This window comes from Thunnus maccoyii, chromosome 5 (genome assembly GCF_910596095.1).
Source record: "Thunnus maccoyii chromosome 5, fThuMac1.1, whole genome shotgun sequence".
NCBI lineage: Eukaryota > Metazoa > Chordata > Actinopteri > Scombriformes > Scombridae > Thunnus > Thunnus maccoyii.
Window position 1 is genome coordinate 6,337,266 of NC_056537.1, and position 25,061 is coordinate 6,362,326.

Sequence of the window (25,061 nt, forward strand, 5' to 3'; positions counted from 1 at the left end):
AAATATATTTTCATTATTAATATGACTACACTGTATAAGAGTGAATTTACTGAATATTTTTGCAGTATCTCTTTTCAGTGCTGCACTTTCTAGACGGTACCTTTGCACCCGTTTCACAGCCGGCTGCACATAGAGACCAATGTTATTAGTCAAGCTCAGAGGATGGCTCATTTGGGTGAAAATTAGGTTGTAACTCGTTGTAGATTTGTTGCATGAACAGGTTTCTCAGGGTGTAGAGCCGCACGGAGGCCACCATCCCTGGTGTGCCTCCCCTCGACGCAGCTCTCATCAGCCACCCTCCCACCCTCAGAGGGGATGAGGTGAGGCATCGCAACTCAGTAACATCACAACGGAGAGAAGCAGAGAGCATCGGTGGAACAGAGCACATATAGCTCCTGCCACCTCCACTTGGAGCAAACCGACAGCACAGGAATGACTGTCTATGGCAGACAGCATCCTGATGGCGAGGGCTGTATTCACCAGCCCCTCTGCGATGTGAAGGCGAAGTTTTTAGGATGCTGAAGGATGCATACATTCATGTCGAGGTGGCTCTGAAACACAAGAAGTTCCTGCATTTCGGTTTCCAGGGGATAGCCTATGACCGCGACAGACTGCCGTTTGGCTATTCCCTGGCCCCCTGCACCCTAAGAAGATGCATGGACTCGGCGCTTCAGCCACTGCGCAACCGAGGCATGAGGGTCTTCATTTACCTCGACCATCTTGTTGTCATGGCTGGCTACATTTATCCAAAATATCAGTGGGTGAACACATGCGTGTGACTGAAGGAGAGTATTACACATGGAGTCCAGCGGACGGCTCTGCCTTTGCTTATAGAACTAGGGTAATATCATAACCTTCGTTATGAAATAAACCAACCTTTTCGGCCTCCAGATTAAAATGTACAAATTTTGGAAGTAATTATGTATGTAAGTTCTATTCAGTTCCTTCAAATATGCAGATGAGACTCCTGTATTGCTTTGGCCAATCATTATACCAACACTTCATAGTTCATGTTGCAACGATAACATTCTTCACTGTTACATCCTGAAACCACAGTATGTAAGAAAATGAATGTTGAGATGGTTAAGACATTAAAATATCTCAGCACTAGACTGAACAATAACCTCACTTTCTCATGCATCACCAGTTCAATGATCAGTATGTTTATCAGTTACTGACTCAAGGAGCCACTTGAAGAACATCCATGCAGCCAGCAAAGCAATTGGTCTTTCCACGCCCAACTCATCCATCCGTATCATCACAGCTGTGACGTGGAAGGCACACATCTCAGCACATGATGCTGCACACTAAATAATCATGCCGTCCAGCTTCAGTGATGATTAACCACTGTCTATCGTATTAATAATTTACTGTGCTTGTTCTTCACGCAGCACTTTATCTTAGAGGAAAATACTGTAACTTGCTCCAGTTTCCAGTATGTACACAGTTACAGTCTCGAGTTCTTAATTCTACCTCTGCCAATATTTTTAGTTTAGCATCTCAGGTTAAACCATAGGTGGTTTCTGTAGTCTGCAATTTTCCTTGCCATCCTTTTCCTCCTTGCACAATTAATATTAATAATAACAGACTTTATTTGTATTGCACGTTTCATACAGGAAATGCAGCTCAAAGTGCTTTACAACAAAGAAATTACACGCACCAAGTGCTTCACATGAAAAAAGACAAAAATAAAAACATGTTAAAAAAATAGTTATCAGTAATGTTATTCATATTGTGGCGTTAGTTCAGCTTGCATCAACTCTAATAACTGTGAACTTCAATGTAATAACTCTTTAGCTTACAGTCCTGCTTTAAAGTTCTCAATGGGCCCCACTTACTTTAATCATCCCATACACAATGCTACAAACATCTTCTTGTTTAAACTGCACCTTGACATTTCCTACACAATAGAAACAATATGGAGCATACACAATCAAAAACGTATTTTCTCCTCTGCATGAGTAACACTCTCTTATGTTCTATAGATGTCACTCAGTTTAACTAATTGAAAACATCATGTTACACTTTTAACTGTGTTTACTGAATGATCAACTGTAGACAGTCTAACAATGTCTGGGATATACAAAAAACCTTTCCAGCCCACATCTCTACAGGGCCATAGGTTTAACTTGACTGGTTAACTACCTGTATCCTAGCAATGATCTCACTCTTACACACCTTGAACACGAATAACGTTACATAACACAGTAAAATGCTATTAAACCAAACTGAACAAACTACTGTGGTGGGTTTACATAAACTAAACATTTCATGGGTTTAATTGTATCAAAATGGCCGTTAATGCTATCTGTTAACACATATTAAGCTGTGAATTACACATGCTAATTGCTAACGCTAATCACTACCATGAATTACTAATGCTTCCAGCACACACATCACGACTCAACGTGTACATTCAAATTCACATTTTATGCGACCCCAAGCCAACTGATAACCTTTCCTGCTTCAGTGTCCAGACAGTAGTCAGGACATACAGGGGAGACTTTGTGTTCTGCTCCAGGGCCGAAGTTGTTGCTAACGTTGGGTCTGATCCCCTTCACTTTAATCAGCAGATGGCAAACAAGACACGGGGACTTGGCTTGGGTCTTGAGGAATTGTAGTAATTTATTCACTGACAAATAGCCAAAACTGTACATACACTGCATTGCTATGTGCACAGCTGTATTGCTAATTTCATACTCTCTGCTCCGGTCGCCAGCCTCACCATCACACACAGGCTCTCTCTCTCGATTGCACTCTCACTATGCATACAACCTATGCACTGAGCTATTTCTTTGCGAAAATCGCCATTGGCCAAAACTGGACCAATGTGCTCTCTCCTCTTGATTCTGGTTAATAGCTGAGCTGCAGAGTTTTGAATGAGCTGAAGTCTCTCATTGGTTGTTTTTTGGAAGGCCAGTAAAAAGTCCATTACAGTAATCAAGTCAATTTGAAATGAAGGCATGAATCAGTTTTTCAGCATCTTTTTGATTTATGAATGGTCGCGCTTTAGCTATGTTTCTAAAGTGGAAAAATTATGTTTTCATTCCCTTGTGAATCCCAAAAGCAGTTGTCATGTTCATGATCTCCAAGACTGACGTAAAACTTTCTCCCTTTGATGTATGTTTTGAACCAGTGTAACATAGTCAGAAAGACCAACCAATTTTTCAAGATGATTGATTAGAATATCATGGTCAATCATATCAAATGCGGCACTTAAGTCTAACAAGATAAGAATTGAGACCTTATTTTCATCAGAGTTTAGTCTGAGGTCACTGATTATTTTAGTAAGAGCAGTTTCAGTGCCGTGGTATGTTCTAAAGCCTGACTGAAATTCCTGCAAGATAATGTTTTCTTTAAGAAAGGAATTTATTTGCACTGAGAAAGTATTTTACTAATGAATGGAAGGTTGGATATCTGCCTATAGCTGGTCAGTGCATTACCATGCCGAGTAGCTGGTCAGTATTGGAGAATAATAATCTAGAGTTCCCAGCGTTCTCTGTAATAATCTTGGAAAAGTAATCCATTCTTGCCAGATGTATTGCTTTGTTATATGCAATCATTACTTCTTTGTATCTATTACAGTGAACTGTCAGCCTAGTTTTCCTCCATTTTCTTTCAGCTGCCCGACAGATTTTTGATCTCATTAAGACTGTTATTGTTTAACCATAGGGAGATTCTGTCAGTCAACCCCTTTTTAACCTTTAATGGACAACAGTATTTAAAGCAGATGACAAGGTATTGTTGAAAATTTCAACCATGTCATTTAAAGAGCAGTCATAACTATATGGCTCATAATATTAAAGAACGTTTCTTCATCCTCGCCATCAAGGAATCTCTTTTGAACCAGAAATTCCCTTTTAGTCTTTGTTATGGTTAGGTTGGCATCAAAAAACACATAGTGATGGTCTGAAATAGGTAGTTCAAATAATGAAACATTATCAGTGTTTAACCCTTTTATTATTACTAAATCTAGAGTGTTACCATGCTGATGAGTGGTTTCATTTACATGTTGGGTGAGTTCAAATCTATCCAGTAAATTTATACGCTCCATAGCTTTGAGGTCATTCTTCTTATTAATATGGATGTTCAGGTCTCTATTCAGGATCATATATAGTGACACCAAGTGAGATCATCTCTGAGAATTCCTGTAGGAATACTGATGAATATCTCGGCAGTCGATATAATGTAATGATAAGTACTGATAATTCTGCTTTGAGTTCCAGTAAATTCACCTAGGTCAAACCTAGGTCAAACTGTTCAAACTGTGTAGAGAAAAGGCCTGCAATCCCTCCTCCTCTCTTGTTTTATCTGACTGAGGAATTGTAGTTTGGAGGACAGGGCTCTATAAGTGTCGCTACACCAGTAGTGCTGTTTAGCCAGGTCTCAACTAAGAGTACACGATGCAAATTCTTTTCAGTCATCAGATCATTAACCAAGAAGGATTTGCTAGCCAATGATCTGGCATTAAAAAGCGCTAATTTCAGCTGCTGGGATTCGGTGGCAGGAAAGGAGACTGGTTGTGACTGAACATTTACAAATTTAAGATTATTACCAGATGGTGTGTGATTGCTACAATGTGTTTGACCATGCCACCGACTGTTTAAGATCACTGGTATGTTTAATAAAGCAGCATAGGGTCTGTCTCATCTCCAGTGGACACCTGAGTTGATAACTGTGATAGTTGTTTGCCTCCATGTGCTGTCCTGTGTGCGCTGTAAGGGGGGAACAGGGAGGGGGGGAGAGATATAGGCTGTCTGTCTGTGTGCACTGTCCTTTGCACTTATCCACACATTCTTGTTTGGGTTTAGCATGCCAAGGACATGATGTAGATTGGTGCTAAGTAGTCCCTTATCCAATGATGTTTGGATGAACCCAATCAAGTTTAATGCATTCTTTATGGTTCCAAAAGATATCGAAATTGTCAATAAACATTTATCCCATTGGTGAGGCACGCCGATGTCAGCCATGTATTCAGGCCAAGGAATATTCTAAAAGACTCAATTCCTTTCCCAGTCACTCAGTTTTTCCAGTAGCAGGGGAAAGTCTTTCTGCAGGATCTCAGAACCAGTTTTCCTCTGCAGAATGTCAAAGGATCCAGTATGGATAATAATGTTCATGACCCTGATGAAGGCCACAAGCCAAAACGCGTCGGTCAATAAAGTTGTTCCTCATACTACAAGTGTTGCGGGAGTTCTCATCTTTCTAATAATGTTCATACAACATGGATGTGTAGAGAGGATGGTTGGCAACACCTCTTTTATCTTCCTGACAGATGTGCTATCCACATCCACATAAATTTTTGGTCTTTGGCTTTCTTGTACGCTTGGTTATAGAGTCCCCAATCAGAATAGTGTCTGGCTCAGGTGAGAAGTTAGCAGTATTTCTTCTGGCCCTCAGCCTAGCAATGCTTTAGGTTTTGGATAGCCTTAATGCTAGTGGTGTGATTAGCTTCCTTGGGTTCAACATACAGTAGTTAGTATTAGTCAGAAGATCATATCTGTTATGCAACGAAAGTTTAGGTGGTGGAGTGGGCGTTGGTGCTCTCTTATCTGTTTTCTTGCTGGATTTGCCTCTGCAGCGGACAACATCAGACCAAGTCCTCGGCTGGAGTTCATGCTTTCAGTCTAGAGCCAGTGCTGTGCCAGTAAGAAGCATCAGGGAAGTCTGGTTTTGGAGCCTCCGTGGCTAATCCAGGGCAGCAGATGACGTCAGACCAAATGTTGGCTGGAGTTGATGCTTTCAGTCTAGGACCGGTGCGATGCCAGTAAGAAGAGTCATTAGGGAAGTCTGGTCTGGTTTGGGAGCCTCTGCAGCTAATCCAGCAGTGTTGGGACATATCCAGGGGAGTGTATCAGCTAAGTTCGTGACGGGATGCTCCACATCCGATGCAGTCCTGTGTATAATAGTCTGTGCCTGTCTGTTAGCATGTAGTAGCTCTGCACCTTGTACAGTAGCTGCTACAGAGTCATGATTACATACATACATACATACATACATGATTTCTCACCCTCATGTGATGCAGTAAATGTAGTAAAGCAGAGTGTCAGGGGAAGGCATCAAAAGTCCCTAGCCACCATGAGGACTTAAAGGCTCTGATGAAGCTCTTTAATACTGAACATTTTAAATAGCTCCCTTTCCTCTGGTACTGTCCCCCACTATTTCAAAAATGCTCATGTTCAACTCCTGTTAAAGAGACCTGGACTCAATTTAAATGATTTAAACAATTTTAAACCTATCTCTAAACTTCATCTATGCCTTTATGAATGATAACTCTATGATTGAGTAATTCCAGTCGGCTTTTAGAGCTCACCACACTACAGAAACTGCCATTCTTAAGGTCATGAATGACTTGCTTTTAGCTGCTGATGCTGGACGTCCCATTTTAGTACTCCTAGATCTCAGTATAGCGTTTAGTGAAGTCATACAGACAGGACTTTCTGTGTTGGTATTGCTGAGTCTAAGTCTTCCACCTCTAGGCTGCACTATTCACCATTTACATGCTGCTTTTGGGACATCTCATAAGATCACACAACATAAGTTTACATTTTTTCGCAGACAATACCCAGGTTTACCTAAGCTGTGACCTCAATAACTTCAATGAATTTTTTTTGCTTATCAATTGTCTTGAAAACATTCATAAATGGATGGCTGAAAATTTCCTTCAACTCAACTCAACAAAAGACTGAGATACTTCTTGTGGGCACTGACTTCTCCAACACTCAAATTACAAACATACCAGATTCATACTCTCATCTAATTACTCTGCAGTGTAGAAACCTTGGTGTTTTAATTGAGAGCAACCTCACTTTGAGCAGCCACATCAAATCTGTCATAGAGTCATGCTTTTTCAAACTTAGGAAAATCTCTATAATTAAGCCATTTCCGTCTACCAAAAACCTTGAAACAATCATTTATGCTTTTATTTCATTGCAGCTTGATTATTGCAACTCTCTTTTCTCTGTCTGCAGCAAAAACTGTTTCTCCTCTCTACTATTAATCCAAAACTGCAGCTGCCTGGATTTTAACAGGTACCAGGAAACAAGAGCACATTACACCTATCCTTTCATCTTTGTACTGGCTACTTGTTAGTTTTAAAATTTTACTTATCATTTTTAAGGCCCAGAAGGTCCTTAAATGCTGCTCTCCTGGTGGTTCCTAAATCCAGACTTACTGTGTTTATGTTTTATTGCTTTATTTTATTTACTGTTTCATTGATGGTGCTATTGTTCTTATTGTTTTTGCAATTAACACTTTCATGATTCCTGCTGTTCATTGTTTTCACCCTGTAAAGCAACTTGTAAACCTTGTTTTGAAAAGGTGCTACACAAATAAAGTTTAAATTATTATTATTATTATTATTATTATTATTATTATTATTATTATTATTATTATTATTATCTGACAGCTGTAGTGACTACTGTAGTTCCTTTGCAGTTTAGAAAGATAACTGATAAACAATGACCTTATTAAATAAGATCCATTGTACTTTAATTTGTGTATTTATTAATAAATGTATGTGTTATAGTCACATAACTTTATTTATATATCATTTAGGGACAAGCTGAGAAAACTAGTTGAAAGTGCTTGTAGACCATGAGATTCAATTCAATTCAATTCATTTCAGTTGTATTTATATAGTGCCAAATCACAACAAAAGTAATCCCAGGGCACTTTTCACATAGAGCAGGTCTAGATCGTACTCTTTAATTTACAGAGACACAACAATTCTCCCATGAGCAAGCACTTGGCGACAGCGGTAAGGTAAATCTCCCTTTAACAGGAAGAAACTTCAAGCGTTGGGATGTGTTTTGACAGAAATTTTTAAATACTTTCAGTGAACATGCTCTACTCTTCATAGGGACTATTTTTTTGTTAGAATGTTGTTCTACTGAAAAAAGTGAAACCACCAAATAATGTAAGAAGTCTTAGAGGCAACATCTTGACACTTTGGAGAATAAAACCAAAACAACATGGCTAGATTTTGTATGTGGGTGAACCGACCCATGAAATTTCCAATTCCAATTCCATGGCCTCTTGTCCTGTGGTTACAGGAGTACTGGAGTGCAGGTAGATAACCACTAGATGGAAGCAAGCAGCTGTGTAATCACTGAAGCAAACACTACCTGCTGAGAACTTTGCAACGTGAGAGTAAATCAAAGACAGAGAGGAAATGTGATGCAGATGGGACCACATTTGCACGGTCTGTCTTTGTCATGTGACTCTTGTGTGAGACAGATGCAATAGTGGGATGCGCAAAACAAGGTATTTTCTTTTGTTTGAAGTCCTGACTGAATGCCAGACTCACCCTTTGAGTCACAGCAGGTTTCAGATCGATGACTGCAGCATGTGGCTCTGTCCCCGGTTGTGAGACTTTGGTGTGAAATATCCAAAAATTCACTGGAGTCTGGATGTTATCTTGTGTGCTGGCTCTAGTGTGTATGTGAGGCACCCAGAGAGAAAGATGGTGCAATAGACATAATACACTACGCAGAGAAAGAGACAGATAAATGATTTAGAATTTGTTGTTTAACATTTCAAAAGCAGTACAGAAAGAATTCACACATGTAAACATAATTACAGTCATAACTTAAAATTTAATCTTTGTTTATATATCATCATTTGTCTCCCCTCTGACTGTTCCCTTGGTACTGTCCAGTAAAGCAGAGTTTCTCAACTATTAGGTTACAACCCCGTGGGGGGTCACACAAAATGGAGACAGGGTCACAGAAGATTTCACAAATCATTTATCATCAATAAAATATTCTCATTAAAAGACATAGGTTGAAAAATTTAGTGAATAAAAACAAAACGAAATATAATGTATGACCTAAATAGTCTTTTATTAGAGAAATGTGGATATCTGACCATCAACCAGCAATGCCAGTTCTGAAGGTAGTTTGAAAGGCTTATTCTGTCTTTATTGCTCTTTAACTACAGGGTTATGCAAATTGTGAAACTAACATTAGTTATTATTGAAGAAATACTCTATTATAGTATTTGCTCAAGGAATATTAACTTTGGGCCCTAACCTTTAACCTGATGCTCCAGATGATTTTTCTTGTGAGATCTTGTGATCTCGCGAGTCCAGCTGCCTCGAAAGGCAACCTAACCCTAAGGTCAGCCAAAAAAGGCTGAGAGACCCTGAAATATACACTACACACAGTGAAGGGAAACATAACCAGCAAGGTTCTTTAAGCAGTTATAAAACCACACTGTAAAAAACTTACTGTGATTTTTACAGTAATTAATTGGCAGCAATTGACAAGTAACTTACTGTAATTCATTTTACAGTAAGTTACTTGTCAACTGCTGCCAGTTAATTACTGTAAATATAAACACAGTAAACTTACTGTAAAATAAATTTTTTTATTTACAGTAGCAATTGTAAAATGAAACAGTAATTTAATGGTACTGTATCTACTTTTACAGTAGCTGTACATAACTGTAAAATAAAAACAGTAATTTTATGTTACTGTGTAATGGATTACAGCACCAGACATTTTGCAGTAAATTAGATCAGTTATTCATATAATGCTGTAAACTTTCAAACCACATTTAAATTTCAATAAATGAGTACAGAACCAACTCTTTAAATGACAATTATTTATTAACTGTTGAACAGTAACTACTACATTTTACTTATTACTTATTTTCATTGTGCACCATGTTTACAGAAATCTAATGGCCTTCTTCCATATGGCGGAAATACCCACACTGAATAGTGAACTGCTGCAATTATATCTGTGATGCGCACTGCAAATGGGTTTCCCTCAGACAGGACAGCAGAACAAAATAAGTTGTTTACCCTTAATGACATAAACTGTAGTAAAAGAGCCTGTTGCCTGCAGTTCTACATCTACCAGCTCAATTCAGCTGTTTCCTCTTTTACCCATTCTCTTTTGCAATATATAAAACTGATCGGCTGACCAAACAGCACAAAACATTTTGCATAGACCAATGTTTACTGACCAATACTGCAGTCTGTTTTATACTTCCTGTACATACTTCATAATAAAAGCCACACAGTGGTACACCAGTGAGAAGCTTTTAATGTGAAGTAGCAACAGCATGAAATATTCGGACTGCATGGGCTTACTTAACACTGTAAATACGAATATAGTAAATAAGAATGAAGTAAACAAATGTTTTCTTTTCAGTGTTTGCCATAAAAGAAGCAGGGACCATATGCAACTTTCTGTCCTCTAAATATCATTCTGTAACAAAGTTTTCAAATGTATATATTACAAACATTAGCAAATATTACAATGACAACGTTAAAAATACAATATGTAAACAGCTTGTTTAAATCTGTAACCACAGTTAAACAAATCCTCACGAAAAAATAATACAGATGTTTATTTATTAAGCCCACTACGAGTTAAAAAACATAAAACACAAAATCAAATCACTGAATTTGATATATATATAATATAGACACTGACAATAGACACTGTTATTTCCTTGAAACAAAACACTCTTAGGTAATCTAAACATGGATATTCAACTGTGGGAGATGTCAAGTCACCAGGTACTCAGGTAACAAAATAATCTTCAAATTAGTGATTTTCTTTACGAAAGGGAAAGCTGCTACCTCAAATGGAGTAACATAATGGTGTCTGCAGTAGTATCAATATTACTGTGATTTTCTACAGTATTATAATAGTTACTGTGATTTTCTACAGAACTAAAATAGTTACTGTGATTTTCTTCAGTAACATATGGTTACTGTGATTTTCTATATTACTAAAATAGTTACTGTGATTTTCTACAGAACTAAAATAGTTACTGTGATTTTCTACAGTAACATAATGGTTACTGTGATTTTCTATAGTACTAAAATAGTTACTGTGATTTTCTACAGCACTAAAACAGTTACTGTGATTTTCTACAGTATTATAATAGTTACTGTGATTTTCTACAGTAACATAATGGTTACTGTGATTTTCTACAGTAGTGTGTTCACTACTGTGATTTCTACAGTATCATTATGATTACTGTGTTTTTAGGCCAAATACACAGTACTATACTGTAAAAATATTCACAGCAATTAACTGTGCAGAAATACATTAAATTACATTGGATATCACAGTCATTTTTTTACAGTGCAGGGTTCAAAGTGAGGGTGTGCTTAGGGTGTTGTCAGGGGTCCCTGACCCGCAAAAAAGAGAGAAGTTCAGACTTGAGGGATCTCATGCTATTTTACTGTATTAAATTACAGGTTTCTTTTTCTGTAAAAATCAAAGCCCTGGTATGATGCGTCTTTGTCCTTTTCTTCCAGTTCCAAAATATATACATGCAGTATTTGTTTAACCTAAATGTCTTGACACTCCATGGTTTACTGCAGGCTACGTGACACAGAGGGATTCTTGTTTAGTATGCACTATTTTATGGACATCTTTAATCGCTACATGTAAAGATACATTTTTCATCAGATTTTAATTCTTTCAGTTTGTAAAGTGCCTCATTTTTTTTTCTCCTCATCATGATTTGGGAGAAAATAAATTGAACTGCTGCATTGTTCAGAGTTTCTGGAACACTTTCTCTGTTAACCTATTCTTTTCTCTCTTTTTACAAGATTCCTGCCACATTTGCCACACCTTTTCCTTGCAATCTCATCTCACATGTCACTACAAACCCCTCATCTCTTCCACCCTCCAACGTGAATACCTCTGTCACAATTCAAACACTGGTGTCATCTACTCTCTTACTTACACTTCAAACAGAGACATCCTCAAGAGAGTTTGTTCATACCTTTTTGGAAACTGATCTACCCTATGTTGACTGTGTTAAGAGGGAACTGACCTCTTTGCATTTGAGGTCAGCTCATGGGTCACATGGGACATCCCATAATATGCAGTATAATAATCCATAATCCATATATATAATAAAGAAAATATAATCCTGTATATTCCTTTAAAAAAGTTTGTGCTACAGAATATTTTGTAATAATTTTTGTTCTTTTTTTACCATATCACTGTTGAATGTATTACACATTGATTTTACAGTGTTAATACACATGTAACCACCACACCGGACACACTTCAAACAGGCACATCCTCAGAGGTGTTTGTACAAACCCAAAGGAAACGTATCTGTCCCATGTGGCTTGTTTTAAGAAGTAGTTGACCCCTTTGCATTTGAAGACAGCCCCTAGTCTCACATATCAGGTGGCCCTTAAGGATCACTCAGTCTTAATAGTCTTTAATACAAGTCACGCTCACATCCTTCATCATGAGCTATCACTTTTTTTCCAAAGAATGCCAAAGAAAATCCCATAAAAAATCTGGACAGAACAGGCTGCCTGTTCATCACAGGGATGACACTCGCAGACATTCACATCTACAACCAAATATAGTCTTTAATCTATGGAGAGAAATCATTTTCAATACTAGTGACACACTTGTCTTTCATTACACACATATAAAATATTTTACAAATTGTTTTTTTTAGATGTGTGGACTTGGTTACATTTTTGTGTGGAGTTTTAAGACTCTTTAACGCCATTTGATCCACAAATGCATGTGGTGTTTAGAAGCTATTGGAAAACTTGGACATCATTCTTTTCAGCAAAGTTTTGTTGTTCAGAAAGGCTATTTTCTCCCAAAAGACAATGTATAAAAGTCTATATGTGTTGTGTGTGTTTTATTTTGGCATCTTCACTGACTGCATGTTTTTTTCACATCACACATCAAGCAGTGGCTATATCCCTGTCCTGACCACTTCATGATACATGGATATGGTTATCAACCACAATTTATTTGTAAATCATCATATAAGTTTTTAAATCTTGCTTTTATTTGTGTATCATGAAAAATAAATTTGTCATTAGTCAAGATTTATTAGTTTCCATACTAAACCGCCTGAGGCCCTATCCATCTTTGGAAGATGGAAAAAAAGCCAGTGTTACATACCAACAGATACATTCCAACATCATACCAGAGGACCGCACTTGATGTCCATTTGTCTCCTATGATGTGCCTTGTACTTGATCTCACCAAAATGATTTACACAGCAAAGACAAATGCGACTTTCCAGGAATAAAACCCTTTCAAGGAAGTAGAAGAAATACAAATAAGTTCACCAGTTTCATAATTTTTTTGGCATTTGTAAGTATAAATTTAGGGGGCTCTAGCAAAGGTTAATGACTTTGCCTCTGACAACATGAATGCTGAGGAAACATAACTTATATTATTCCGTCCACACTTTGATGTAAAATGCCTTATGTTACTACCGTACTTGTTTATGTCACCCAAATGGGAACAGAACCTCTGGGGCTGTCGGCATCATGTTCCAGTCATTTGAACAGTAGTCAAAGCCAAACATAAGGGCACAGAGGTCCAGACCTCAGTAAATTTTCCCTGCTTGTTAAATTTGATTAGGACTGAATGACTACACACAAGTTGAAGGGAACACATTGTTGAAGGTTTACTTTTCATACTTCTGTGAGCTGTTGCATAAGGTTTAAGAAATTGTAATTTGATGAGGAAGTTTATTAATCCCTTTAATTTCAAATCTATTAAAAATACATCCATCCAAAATAATTACCTCACACTTAAATACTGAGTCGAGCGATCACAAACTGTAAACAGTCTGTGAGAGCAATGCTGCAGTGAGCAGTCTGATAGTTTATTATTAAACAGGGAAATAGCACATGCTAGAATGACTTTTCCATACCAAACACAATTCATGTGTTACTGACTGACATATGCATGGTCAAAGCTGAACAAAGGTGAACTCAGAAATGTGGCACTGCAACAAAACAGGAAATGCATTTTTGGATTCATCCGTCATTCACTTCAAGAGAAGTAAATAAGAGATGGTGTAAACAGTCAGATCCATTAAAGGTGCAGCGTGTAGGATTTAGTGGAACACGTGAAAGGCCCTCTCTAGAGTGTTTAGTTCGTCCATTCTGGGCTACTGTAGAAACATGGCAGTACAACATGACGGGCTCCGTGGAGGAGGACCTGCTCCCCATGTAGATATAAAAGACAAGGTAATGAAAACACAGTGATTCTTATATTAAGGTTTCAGATTATACACTAATTAAAACATACTTATGAATATTATATTCCATGTCTGCCAAGTCTGCTCCACTAGATGCCACTAAATTCCACAGAATGCACCTTTAAATACTTCAAAACTGATGCATACCACAGACACATGTGCACACACAAAATGGAGGCTGTTTTGTTGAATGAACCAGTTAGCAAGCTGATAGCTTATGCAACAAAAATAAAGCCACCTTTACATTCTTTTACCCAGTTTTCCCAGGTGTAGGAACTATTACTGTATATTAGCCAATTATGTCAGGGTACTCTGGGGAGTTTTTGACCACTGTTGAGCAATATTTTTATGAACAGGTCACTGTTCAAACACTAGAATGCATGTGCACGCGGGTGATGCAATACACATACCTGCCAGTGGTTTCACATTACTCCACTCATCGACAGATGGCTGTAATGCACCGAGAAACCCAACAATGTACCAGCAAAGGCGGGGAAGAAAAAGACAGCTAGCAAGTGAACATGGATGTAAGGTTTTTCAAAAAAAAAATTCAAAAAAACAAATCAAGTTTTCAAATGTTTTATGAGAAAGGAAATGATGTTTGATGACAAACAAAAACTTTGTTTGCCATAAAAGTGAACGGGGCACTTTTTAAGCACTAAAAGTAGGATTGAAAGATTCCTGACTTTTGCACCATTTTGTAGTAGTAACCAAAATGAAACTGGGTAAGCAATGCATGCTAGTAAGCCCAGTTCCCCCAGATTAATTTTATTGAAAGCAACATATAGACTGTGCCAGTGCCAATTTTCACTGGTAATGTTACATTTTTATAAATACTATGTAAGATGCTGTGATTGCATATAAATAATGGTGTTGGCAGGTGCGTCTCTAGAGTGTGTTTGTGTTTTGTTACATGTGACATGAAACACTGTCTGCAAACCAGATATCCCCAAGCATTGCATGGAATTAATTCAAATTAATGCAAAAGAAAAAAAAAAGCATTCAGTGATTGATATACCCTGAACTTCAGCCTCCTCAATTACTGCCTTTCCCCTTTGGAGAACAATATGACACAAACACATACCTGCACGTACACATGTGCGTTGCATTCATTAACATGTAATGTAATAAATGCAAAGCAGAAATACCTAATTTCATCTCTCTGTAACCACTTTTACCAGACACCAGAAACTATGGCTCTCATATTTCAATTCAACAACAAAGAGCTGTTTTTCTTGTTTTATACAGCTGTAGCTGCATTTATAACCACACTTATCAAGTTTTACCCCAACCCAACAAACTCAGTGCCTCCCTGTCAAAGTCTTGCATCTTAATTTAACACAATAAGGATGTTGCAATCTCTGAAAATGACAGAATGGAGTCATGTACTGTATGTCATGTCATATGGCACAATGAAAGTCATTGTCATGTCAAAAATAAATTAGATTTTCTCTTTAAAAAAAACATGAAATAGGCTGTAAAAGGTCAAAAAATGTTGTGAGGGAGGACCACTAGAGCAGTTCAGCTTTAAGCACCTTCATCAACAGCATCTTGATGGGATTTGGGAGAAGGTATGCTGTTCACCCCACCTGCCCTCCACTATCACCCACATAGATGTTCCGAACACCATTAATCACTTAAATTCCATTGCGTACACTCATTATTTATGTCTCATCTGATCTAAACTAAACCAACAACTCTAGATTACAGTGAAGATAGAAGGCGTTCCCTGAAACGCTGTCTGTTACAAAGACAAAGCAAAAACAAAACCATTAGGGAACCTTTGGCTCTGCAAGCGCCTCTGGTATGCTCATAGAACAGCAAATGACTGATGTAAGGTATGTTTGTGTTTCAGGTTGTGTTAATTTAGGGCTGGGAGCTTGTGTCCAAATATTCTGGGTGGAATTAAACAAAAAAACATAAGAAAATATTGTTTTTTATTTGATTTTTCTTAGATAAATGCCATTGATAGATTGATGATTTGTTTGCCTTTGCTGTGTTTCTTTCCAAGGGAAAAGACGGTGATGAACAGCCACAGCTGACAGTTGACATTGGGGAACCACACACAGAGGCCCTGGAGGAGACTGTGGACAAAGGTGTAGATTTGGTTTACTCCCTCAATGACAGGCCGCCATGGTACCTCTGCATTCTGCTTGGCTTCCAGGTAAATATTTGTTTTTTTTGGTCCTGCACAAAACCTTCTTTAAAGCTGCATTATGTGATTATTTGCCTCTTGGGGGGCAGAATGAGGCCGAAACAAGCTGAAAGACACACAGCCCTGACAAATTATTTCCTTGTTAAGTTGTTATGGTTAGCAAAAAATTGCACATTATACACATTCAGCAGATGCAAGACAACATTAGCATTCATTCAATCAAAAAAAGATGGCCTGGCTGTGTCTAGACACTGCCATGGCTGCACTGCCATGGCAGTGTATTTGTTTTTGGTGTGGTTGTTTTTTCTTCTTTACCAACCAGATTTTGGCATGAATTACATATGATCGCAACACAGTTCTGAACATTGGATTTAGCTGTACTCGTTAGCTTTCCAGCTCTTTGTGTGTTAATCGGATGTGGATGGCAGAGATCTTGCAAGATGTTCACCATGGCAACCATAACAATCTGATTGTCTCAACAAAGGCAAAAGAACAAAACATTTAGACTGTAAAAGACTGTAACATCACACACAAGAAAGCTCTGGTAAGCCTCAAAACAGAAAGGCCAGGTTGCAGTTTGCAAAAATATACAAAAACAACCAGTACAGTTCTGGAACAAAGTTCTATGGACTGATGAAACAAAAGTCAACCTCTATCAAAATGATGGAAGTGTGGAGAAAAAAAGGAACAGATCATGACCCAAAGCATACCACTCATCTGCCAAACATGGTGGTGCTTCTGTTATGGCTGCCAATGGAACTGGCAATGTTGGTATTTATTGAAGATTTCACTGCTGACCGACACAACAGGATGAATGCATTTTAGACGACATTTCATCATTTAGAAGATCAACAATCCTAAAAATAAATCAGATTGAAGAGGTGAAATATCCTTGACTTGTCAGTCACTTGATCTCGATCCGATTGGGTATCATTCCACTTGCTGAAGACAAGACTAAAGGCAGAGAGACCCCACAACAAGCAAGAGCTGAAGGTGTCTGCAGTGAAAGCTTGGGAGAGCATAACCAGGGAAGATGTATAGCGTCTGCTGATGTCTATGTGTTGAAGACTTCAGGCAGTCATTGACTACAAAGGATTTTCACACAAAACATTAAATATAAAAGTTTTGTTTGATTTCATGCACATCTGTCCAATAACTTCTGAACCCTTAAACTGTAGGCATTATGTGTTAAAAGGGCTGAATATCCCACACAGTTCTTATGTAAACCTAAGCTGCAAGATATTGCTCTGTCAGCTAGCTAGTTGCTGACTTTCTCTGGTTTATCAGAGCTTGTTTCTGAAAACAGCCGTCTGCTGCTGCTGGAAATGAGATTAATGAGAGTGGTGAGACTGAACCATACAGTAAATGTGACCTAAAAGCAAAGCAATGAGCTAAAAGATAAAAAACTCAGTAGAGCTACAGAGTTGGAGGTTTGTCACTACAAGTGACCCCTTTTTAACACAACATGAAGTCATTTAATTCAGTGGTAATATAGGTATGTGGAGCTTTAAACAATACGCTTTTGGGTGAAAATAAGAATATAACTTAAAAGTACCTTTGTAAACAAAGTTGCATTTTACATTCAGAGTTAATCACAAAAACATATTGCTGGTATCCTTGAGGTCAAACAAACATGTTGAATGCATTTCCATGCAATAATGTGGAATAAGTTGATGAAGTAATACAGTGATTATATTACATGGACAGTATATGAAGCCAAAATTAAATAGCAACTATTTGAAAAAAACAAAACACTTTTACAAAGTAATTGATTCTGGAGTTCAGGGTAAAGTTGCTATGAGTTTCCAAGTATTTTGTTTGAGTCAAGAGCTCCTTATACATTTTGTAAATATATCTATGATTAAGCACATCAGGAACCCTTTTCATGCAGCTGTTACTTACATAAAGAGATCTACAAGGATTCTGACATTAAAACTGACATCCTCTGATCCAGCGGTTCCCAACATTTCAAAATAAATCATACTTCCAAACTTCATGTTGAAGGACAAAACTTGTTTCAGAGTACTTTACTTGGGTTATGGTTGGACGTCTAGGGTGAGGGAGGATGTTCTGCACAGATTAATTAAGAGGATATTTCTGATACACAGGTTAATGGGCCGGAAAAAAGAGATAAAAAGTCTCGCCCACTTGTGCTTCTGGGCTTACATAAGAAAATCAGAAGACCAGAAGGTCATGAGTTTGATTTCATAGCAAAGCAGCCATGACATTTGAATCATGCATTAAAATTAGTTACAAGGAAGCCCTGGAAAATGGATAAACTCTGAAGTGTTGGTCATGAATCGGCAATTTAGATATTTTTAGAGGGTAATATTATCAGTTTCGTTAAAGCCCTTAGCTTGAACCACAGACAGAGGAAAAGCAGCAGAAAAATGTAGGCTACTGTGTTTGAGGTGTATGGAACTTCTTAACAGTTTATTCCTTCCAATCAAGAACAGCCCATCCTCACAAGAAAAACAACAGTATATGTCTGAAATTCAGGCTGTCAAAAACCTGGCCTACTACAGCCATAGTAATTATGACCTGTTGAAGTGATGCAGTTCAGATGATGTCAGTATAAGGTGACTTGATAAGATAATTTTGCCTTATTTGGAGGACGTGGGTTGGGTCGATGGCTGAGTAGTTAGATGGCAAAAAATGGACTTTGCTATAGGAGACCACTGTTCACCTCATGTTTCCAACTGTAAGCGTCATTTTCATGGATGTATTATAAGAGCTAGATAGAGCGCTGCCGTTCAGCCTTGCAGCCAATTTTTCCCAGTAGCCACTTGCGGTATTGGAGTGAATAATCCCCCTGCGGCCCAGAAAGTATTTTCCCCATAGACCACCATTGTTAAAGAGATGTCTTTAAAACTGTTGACAGGACACCTCAAACTGCAAACAAGGTCCATTATGACTCTTTCTATTGTGAATTTTTTGATCCATGGAGGTTTTATATTTGTAAAATTTTCCTTGAGCCAGGAAAAGCAATTTAAAAATCAGTGGCGTCACCACAGTGTAAAGTCTGTGGGCCAAGCGGGAACTCACAGGCAGAGCCAGCGGGGCAGACAACACTGCACATATTCACTGGGCCACACAACGCAGAAGCAAACCTGGAAACCAGAAACTTTTTTTGGTGCATGCACAAGCTTCTTATTGGACTGAAAAGGCACCATTTTCAGTCCAGTATCCAGCTGTTATAATATATCCATGGTCATATTTCCAATTGTGACATTTTTTTTAAAAACTCAACGTTGCAGAGTTTATTGTTACCATGACACAAAGTTGTGTAACTTTAAGAAAGTATAAACCATGTGATTATTTAAACCCAAACTATGATCTATGATCTAACCTTTTTTTGCCTAAACCTGACCAGACCTTAACCACAGTGTTCTCACACCATAAAACATAATTACTTTTAAACAGTGATTTGTAACGGTTTTGTATGTGGTCTGGTCTCATCAGTCCTATAGAGGGCGCTGAAAACACTCATATGTGTTGTTTTGGGAGTCAAATAGACCTATTCTGTCATTTTGGTATGAGGACATATTGAACAAGAAACATGGCTGATAACTGCTGCGACAATAGTAACTATTGGCTGCTTATTTACTTGTTTTCCTTAGTGTTTCGTTATTATTTATGTCTGTTTCTTTGAAGAAAACATTCAGACAGCGCACATTTTGGAACACATCAAAGGGTAAAACATTTGTTTCGGGACAATATTTGCTTTGCTGCTTGCTGTGTAATACGACCTCACTATGTGTAGAAATAAAAGATTAGAGGCCCCCTAGTGCAAATTCTAAAGATTGTTTTTGATGCTTAATAAATGCTGAGAAACACACTCAACTAAGTTTCAGGGAGGAGAAGAGAGGAGAACATGTTTACTGTTGGATCCTGTGACCTTTACATCTGACAACATCTTTTTCTACAGGGATTATTACCTTTCTCCAGCTTTTCAATTTTTAAAGTCCCTTGCACTTCTATCACCTCTCTGTTTTTGCTTGAGCTCAAACTCAAGTTTCCCAGAAATCACTATCATGACTTCCAATAAAAGAACTATGTTCCACCCAGTCATCATAGTTTGGGCTCTTTTTTACTGATATGTTTTTTGGTTAACTTAGAAACATGATAACACATTTTCCCAGAATTTTATCATTTGGACTGACCAGCTACATTTCTGTTTATGTTATCCTTTTGGATTGGAGCTGTCGAACCAGCAAACGTAGTTAACGTGCACTAAAATTGTCATGCCAAATAGTCGTTTTCCCCTTTTTTGTTTTTCTGGGGGGCTTTTGTTATTATATCTTGTCTTAGTTATTTGTTTGGCTGTTGAAAAGAAGAAAAAAAATGACAAAAACATCTAACTGAAACCTAATTGATGACAGGAATTACTATTAGGGTCTGTTAACAAAGGTAAGTGCTTGTTAACACTGGGAGAGGCATGATTCATTGGGCACTTTAACGACTGACTCTTCTAGAGAGTAAAAACATAAGAGGAAGGGTGGACTAGAGTGACAAGCTGTAAATTCCCAGGTGGCGGACTTAAACAAATTCAAAACACCACATGTGTCCCTATCATCTAGGTCAGTCAGAGTCATAACAAAATCCTGGGCGCTTTACTTGTCACAAATGTTGTGCATTATGTAACATCATTAAATCATGCATGATAAGTCTGTAGGACAGGCAGCACCATTCACCAGCCACCTCATCTGAATGTTAGAGGGCATGAATGTCCATCACAGGGATTATCAGGTACCCTCCTCAGTGCATTTAATTTAATTTGGGCCATCATTCTTCGAGAAGACTCCACAGATATTTCCAGCATCTGACCACCCTCAGTTAAGCTAATCACTGTAGATAACGCCATAGTTTCCAGCATTCAGGCCATAAATCTCTCTAAACACACACAAAGGCAACAGGTTAATGGTTAATACATTTATGTTTAACTGCATTTACATTTTATTTCACTACTAATCCAAATTTTAAAAGTCCTATCTCACTATTGATAATTAAGAAACTTCATTCTGTTTGAATCAGGCAAACTTCAATCATATTGTAATCCATTTAAAGAGTAAAAAGGTCTCTTTATTTCAGAGATATCTATACACATCCTTTTCATGTTTGAGTTAAGGAATAAGGCTGTTCTTATTCAATAGTTTTCTAATCAAAAAAAGACCCAAGCCATTACTTTCAGACGACCCTGTATGTGGCACTGAGCCCCAAACCCATTAACCTCTACTGAAGGTGAAAATAATTAAAAACAGGTCACAAATATATAGTTTCATTTTTTAAAAAGCTCAGTAATTTCTAAAGTTTTAAGCAAACAATACTCAAACAGGAGTAAACAGTGCATTGGTTGGGAACTATTTTAAGTCATGAATTAATACAAAATTAACATTTTAGTGAGCATTTATGGCATCCATTAACTCAAAATAAACATTACAGAGGCCCAGAGGAATTTGTTGGTCCTATTTTTTAATAGGACCAATTTGATAATAATTTCAAACACATTTAAATACTTCTGTGGATATTGTCAGCCCGATCAATAAACTTTTGAGGGGAAAGAAATAGGTCCATGCAGCTACAACCACTGAGAGAATCAAAGAGACTTTTGAATTGGTTTGTTTTTGTTGCAATAAAAAAACTTTTTTTTTCTATTTCAGAATCAGCTCCTTCATTTGTTTTATGTTTGATTTTAGAAAACAGTGCTGGTCACGCCAGTCAAGGCGGTTAAAATTAATTCATAGTATGCAACTGGGGAACAGCATTGGTTATTCACATCCTCATTAAGATTTTTCCAAATGTCAATGGCCCTCTGGTCACATGAGGGTCACTATGTTGATTTCCACATTGAAATTTACACAGCTGTAAAGGAACTTTTGTCAATCTGACATGACTATACATTCACTGGAGATGACATGAGGCCTCATACGTTGCCTTCTTCCTGAGGGAAACCTCCTCCCAGTTTCTTCTGTCATGAAACTGACCTTAGCCATTTGACTTATGGGTGTTGTAGGTTCAAAAATACCCCCATAAATCTGGTGAGGCCTATCAACATCTGTCTTCTATTTTTTCCCCTTCATCCAAATTCTTTTGGATCAATGGCAATCCCCACCACCACTAACACCCCCCCACAAAACACACGTGCACATATGTGGGCAGAGTGTACAGGACAGTTGAGTGATAAAAGTACAAGATGTACAAGAATATATTGTTTTAGCTCATATAATCCCATGTGTTGTGTTTTAGCAGATTTATAATGAAATAAATACAAACATAAAAAGCTCAATATTGCAATCCATAAATCTGTGCCAAGATCGTTAAATGACAGACAAAATGGAAACACTGTATCTACCTATAAAAAAGTTACCATGCGCTTTGAACCATCATACAATATCTGTGATGCAGTGATGAGGGAATACAACATAAACTACACCAATGGTTCATGTGGCTTGCAACAGGTTTTTATGCACTGAAAACCAGCAGACTTGTAAAGTGACCTGCAAGCAGGCAACCCCACAAAATCACGCAGATGTGCCCCTTAGACAGCTGTCTGAAAACAACTGACACTAACCACATTGCCACAACACTACAAAAAAAGACAAAAAACAAACAAACAAACAGGCAAACAAAAGAACGGACGCAACCCAAAGGGGAAACGCCACTACAGCCTAACGGGGAAATCTCTGTAAACCTCATATCAGGACAGTAATACTTACCTTCTGAATGGCACACAATAATCCAACAAACCAATGATTCCAGAAAGAAAAAATGAAATGATGTACTTCCCAGCATGCGCAGTCAACACCATTCACCCACTGCTATCTGAGGCACCAACAAACTTTCTAACAATGGACAAGCCCCCATTTGTTATGACCCGGCTCTTTGGCCACAACAAAATAGGAAGACACACCATGTAGTTTTAACAAAAGATAAATTTATTTAACAAAGTAAGCTAAATTAAAGGATTAATTAAGTATTTACAGTGTTGAGTATAGAAATGAGTGGTATCAGTAGTGTATGTGATATATGAGTGGAGAGTGTGTTGTAGGGTGCATGAAAGCAAAACCAAGGAACTAAAGTAACATAACCAAAACAAACAGGTGCCTGTTGGGAGAGGGGAAAGAGAGCTGCAGCAGCGAGGCAGCCGAGTGTCAGAGAGAGAGTGTTCTGCTGCAGCCAGGCTTAAATACCCTGGAAACACCGTGGGCCCTCATGTTTTCCTGGTGGCGTTAATGATTCCCTGCAGAGACAAAGCAGACAGACAGGTGACTCGCACTGCAAACCAAAGATGACAACAGGGGTCATCACATAGCCTATACTTAAACAGGCCCTTTCATTTTTAAGTGGCTAGTATTTTAGATTTTGTCTAATAACTTTTGTAAGTTTTATGAAACCTACTTATTGACTTACAGGGAGTGGACACCATATAAGCAGCACATGTACAATATAATGCAGTCCAATGCAATAATAAATGAATACTATCTGTAGGAGGCCTATAATGTTCAGTTTTCTTGAGACTGGTCCGTTTATTCAGAGAAGTTCCAAAATGACAGTATTTGTTTCATTCTCATTGCATTCAATTTCATATTTTTACAGATGTTTTACAGAACAGAGGGTTGATTTTTTTAAGGAATGGAGAGACTGAAAAATATTTCTGTGTCAGTTTCATTTGTTTGAAGCTTGAGATTCTCCAGAGTGTTAAAAGTCTTTCCTTATCAGAAAATGAACAGATTTGTTTATTAAACACTCTTGCCCATTCAGGTTTGATTCTGGCCAGAGACATGTTGCATGTTGTCCCCTTCTCCCTTGTTTTTTTTTTTTAAAAAAAGCACTGGTATAAAATTCAAAATCTGCCCCCTACTGTATATTAACGGAAAAATACTGCACCAAAACTTTGCATTTTGACAAGAATAAATCGTTGTCACATTTGTTTTAATTGTTAAGAAAACTTTCAGCTGCAGTTCACATTGTTTTCCAGAACGTTAGATTTATATTATCCTAGATTGTTCAAAACAGGAAGTGTGCAAAAACTTTATTTATAGAAAAGCATTTCAGGTTAATATTTTTATTTTGAGAAACACATAAATACTTCACAAAGAGCCAGGATTACTTTGATGTGAAGGAAAATTACTTTTTTTCCCCTTGAAAGAGCCTTATTAACTTTCATCTGCCTCCACAGCATTACATCCTTGCATTTGGTGGCATCATTGCAGTCCCACTGATCCTGGCCGAGCCCCTCTGCATAAAGGACAACAACGCCGCCAAAAGCCAGCTTATCTCCACCATATTCTTTGTGTCAGGGTTATGCACACTGCTTCAAACAGCTGTCGGTACCAGGTAACACTCTTACTGTCTTACAGCACCAGTTGAGCAGGTAGCACAAGGTCATACAAAAGTACAGATAGAGTACTTGAGAAGTTTCCACATACTCCCTATAGCCCCCCCTTCCACACACACACACAAACACACACACACAGACAACCACACGTGAGATTTGACAACTTTCACTTGTGTGTGAACTTCTAGGTACTTTAACCTCTGTGGAATGGTACGAATTAGTGTGCGTGTGTGTGTGTGTGTGGTCATATTTTAAGTAGTGTTGTCAGTCAGGTTTAAGATTTACAGCAGGTACAAACTGAGGGAAAGTCCCAGTTAATAATGTCCCCAAGATGGATGAAACTCCTTCACAAACCTTTGCCCTAAATATTTTACATCTCTGATGATGAAGAGTAGTTAGATCTTTATTGAGGATTATGTGACAGTGCAACGCGGTCCCCCAATGCTCGCCCCACATACACTGCCTCCTTCCAGGGGTCCTATGATGGTTTCACAAACTTCATGCCCAGACAAAGCAGCACTAAGCTGTATTTGCAACAGCCTGAAGTTACAGCTCAGCTCA

The 25,061-nt window shown here is 38.0% G+C and overlaps 1 protein-coding gene across 1 annotated transcript in view; it reads left to right on the forward strand.

The window, feature by feature from the left end:
• Positions 1–515: 515 nt before the first annotated feature.
• The window catches only part of si:dkey-106n21.1 (solute carrier family 23 member 1), a 56,365-nt gene continuing 31,819 nt past the window's right edge, over positions 516–25,061 (forward strand). The window contains exons 1-3 of the mRNA XM_042411682.1: positions 516–761; positions 16,019–16,171; positions 24,342–24,499. Coding sequence (XP_042267616.1) covers positions 516–761; positions 16,019–16,171; positions 24,342–24,499 — 557 coding nt within the window. The remainder of the gene's footprint in view (positions 762–16,018; positions 16,172–24,341; positions 24,500–25,061) is intronic.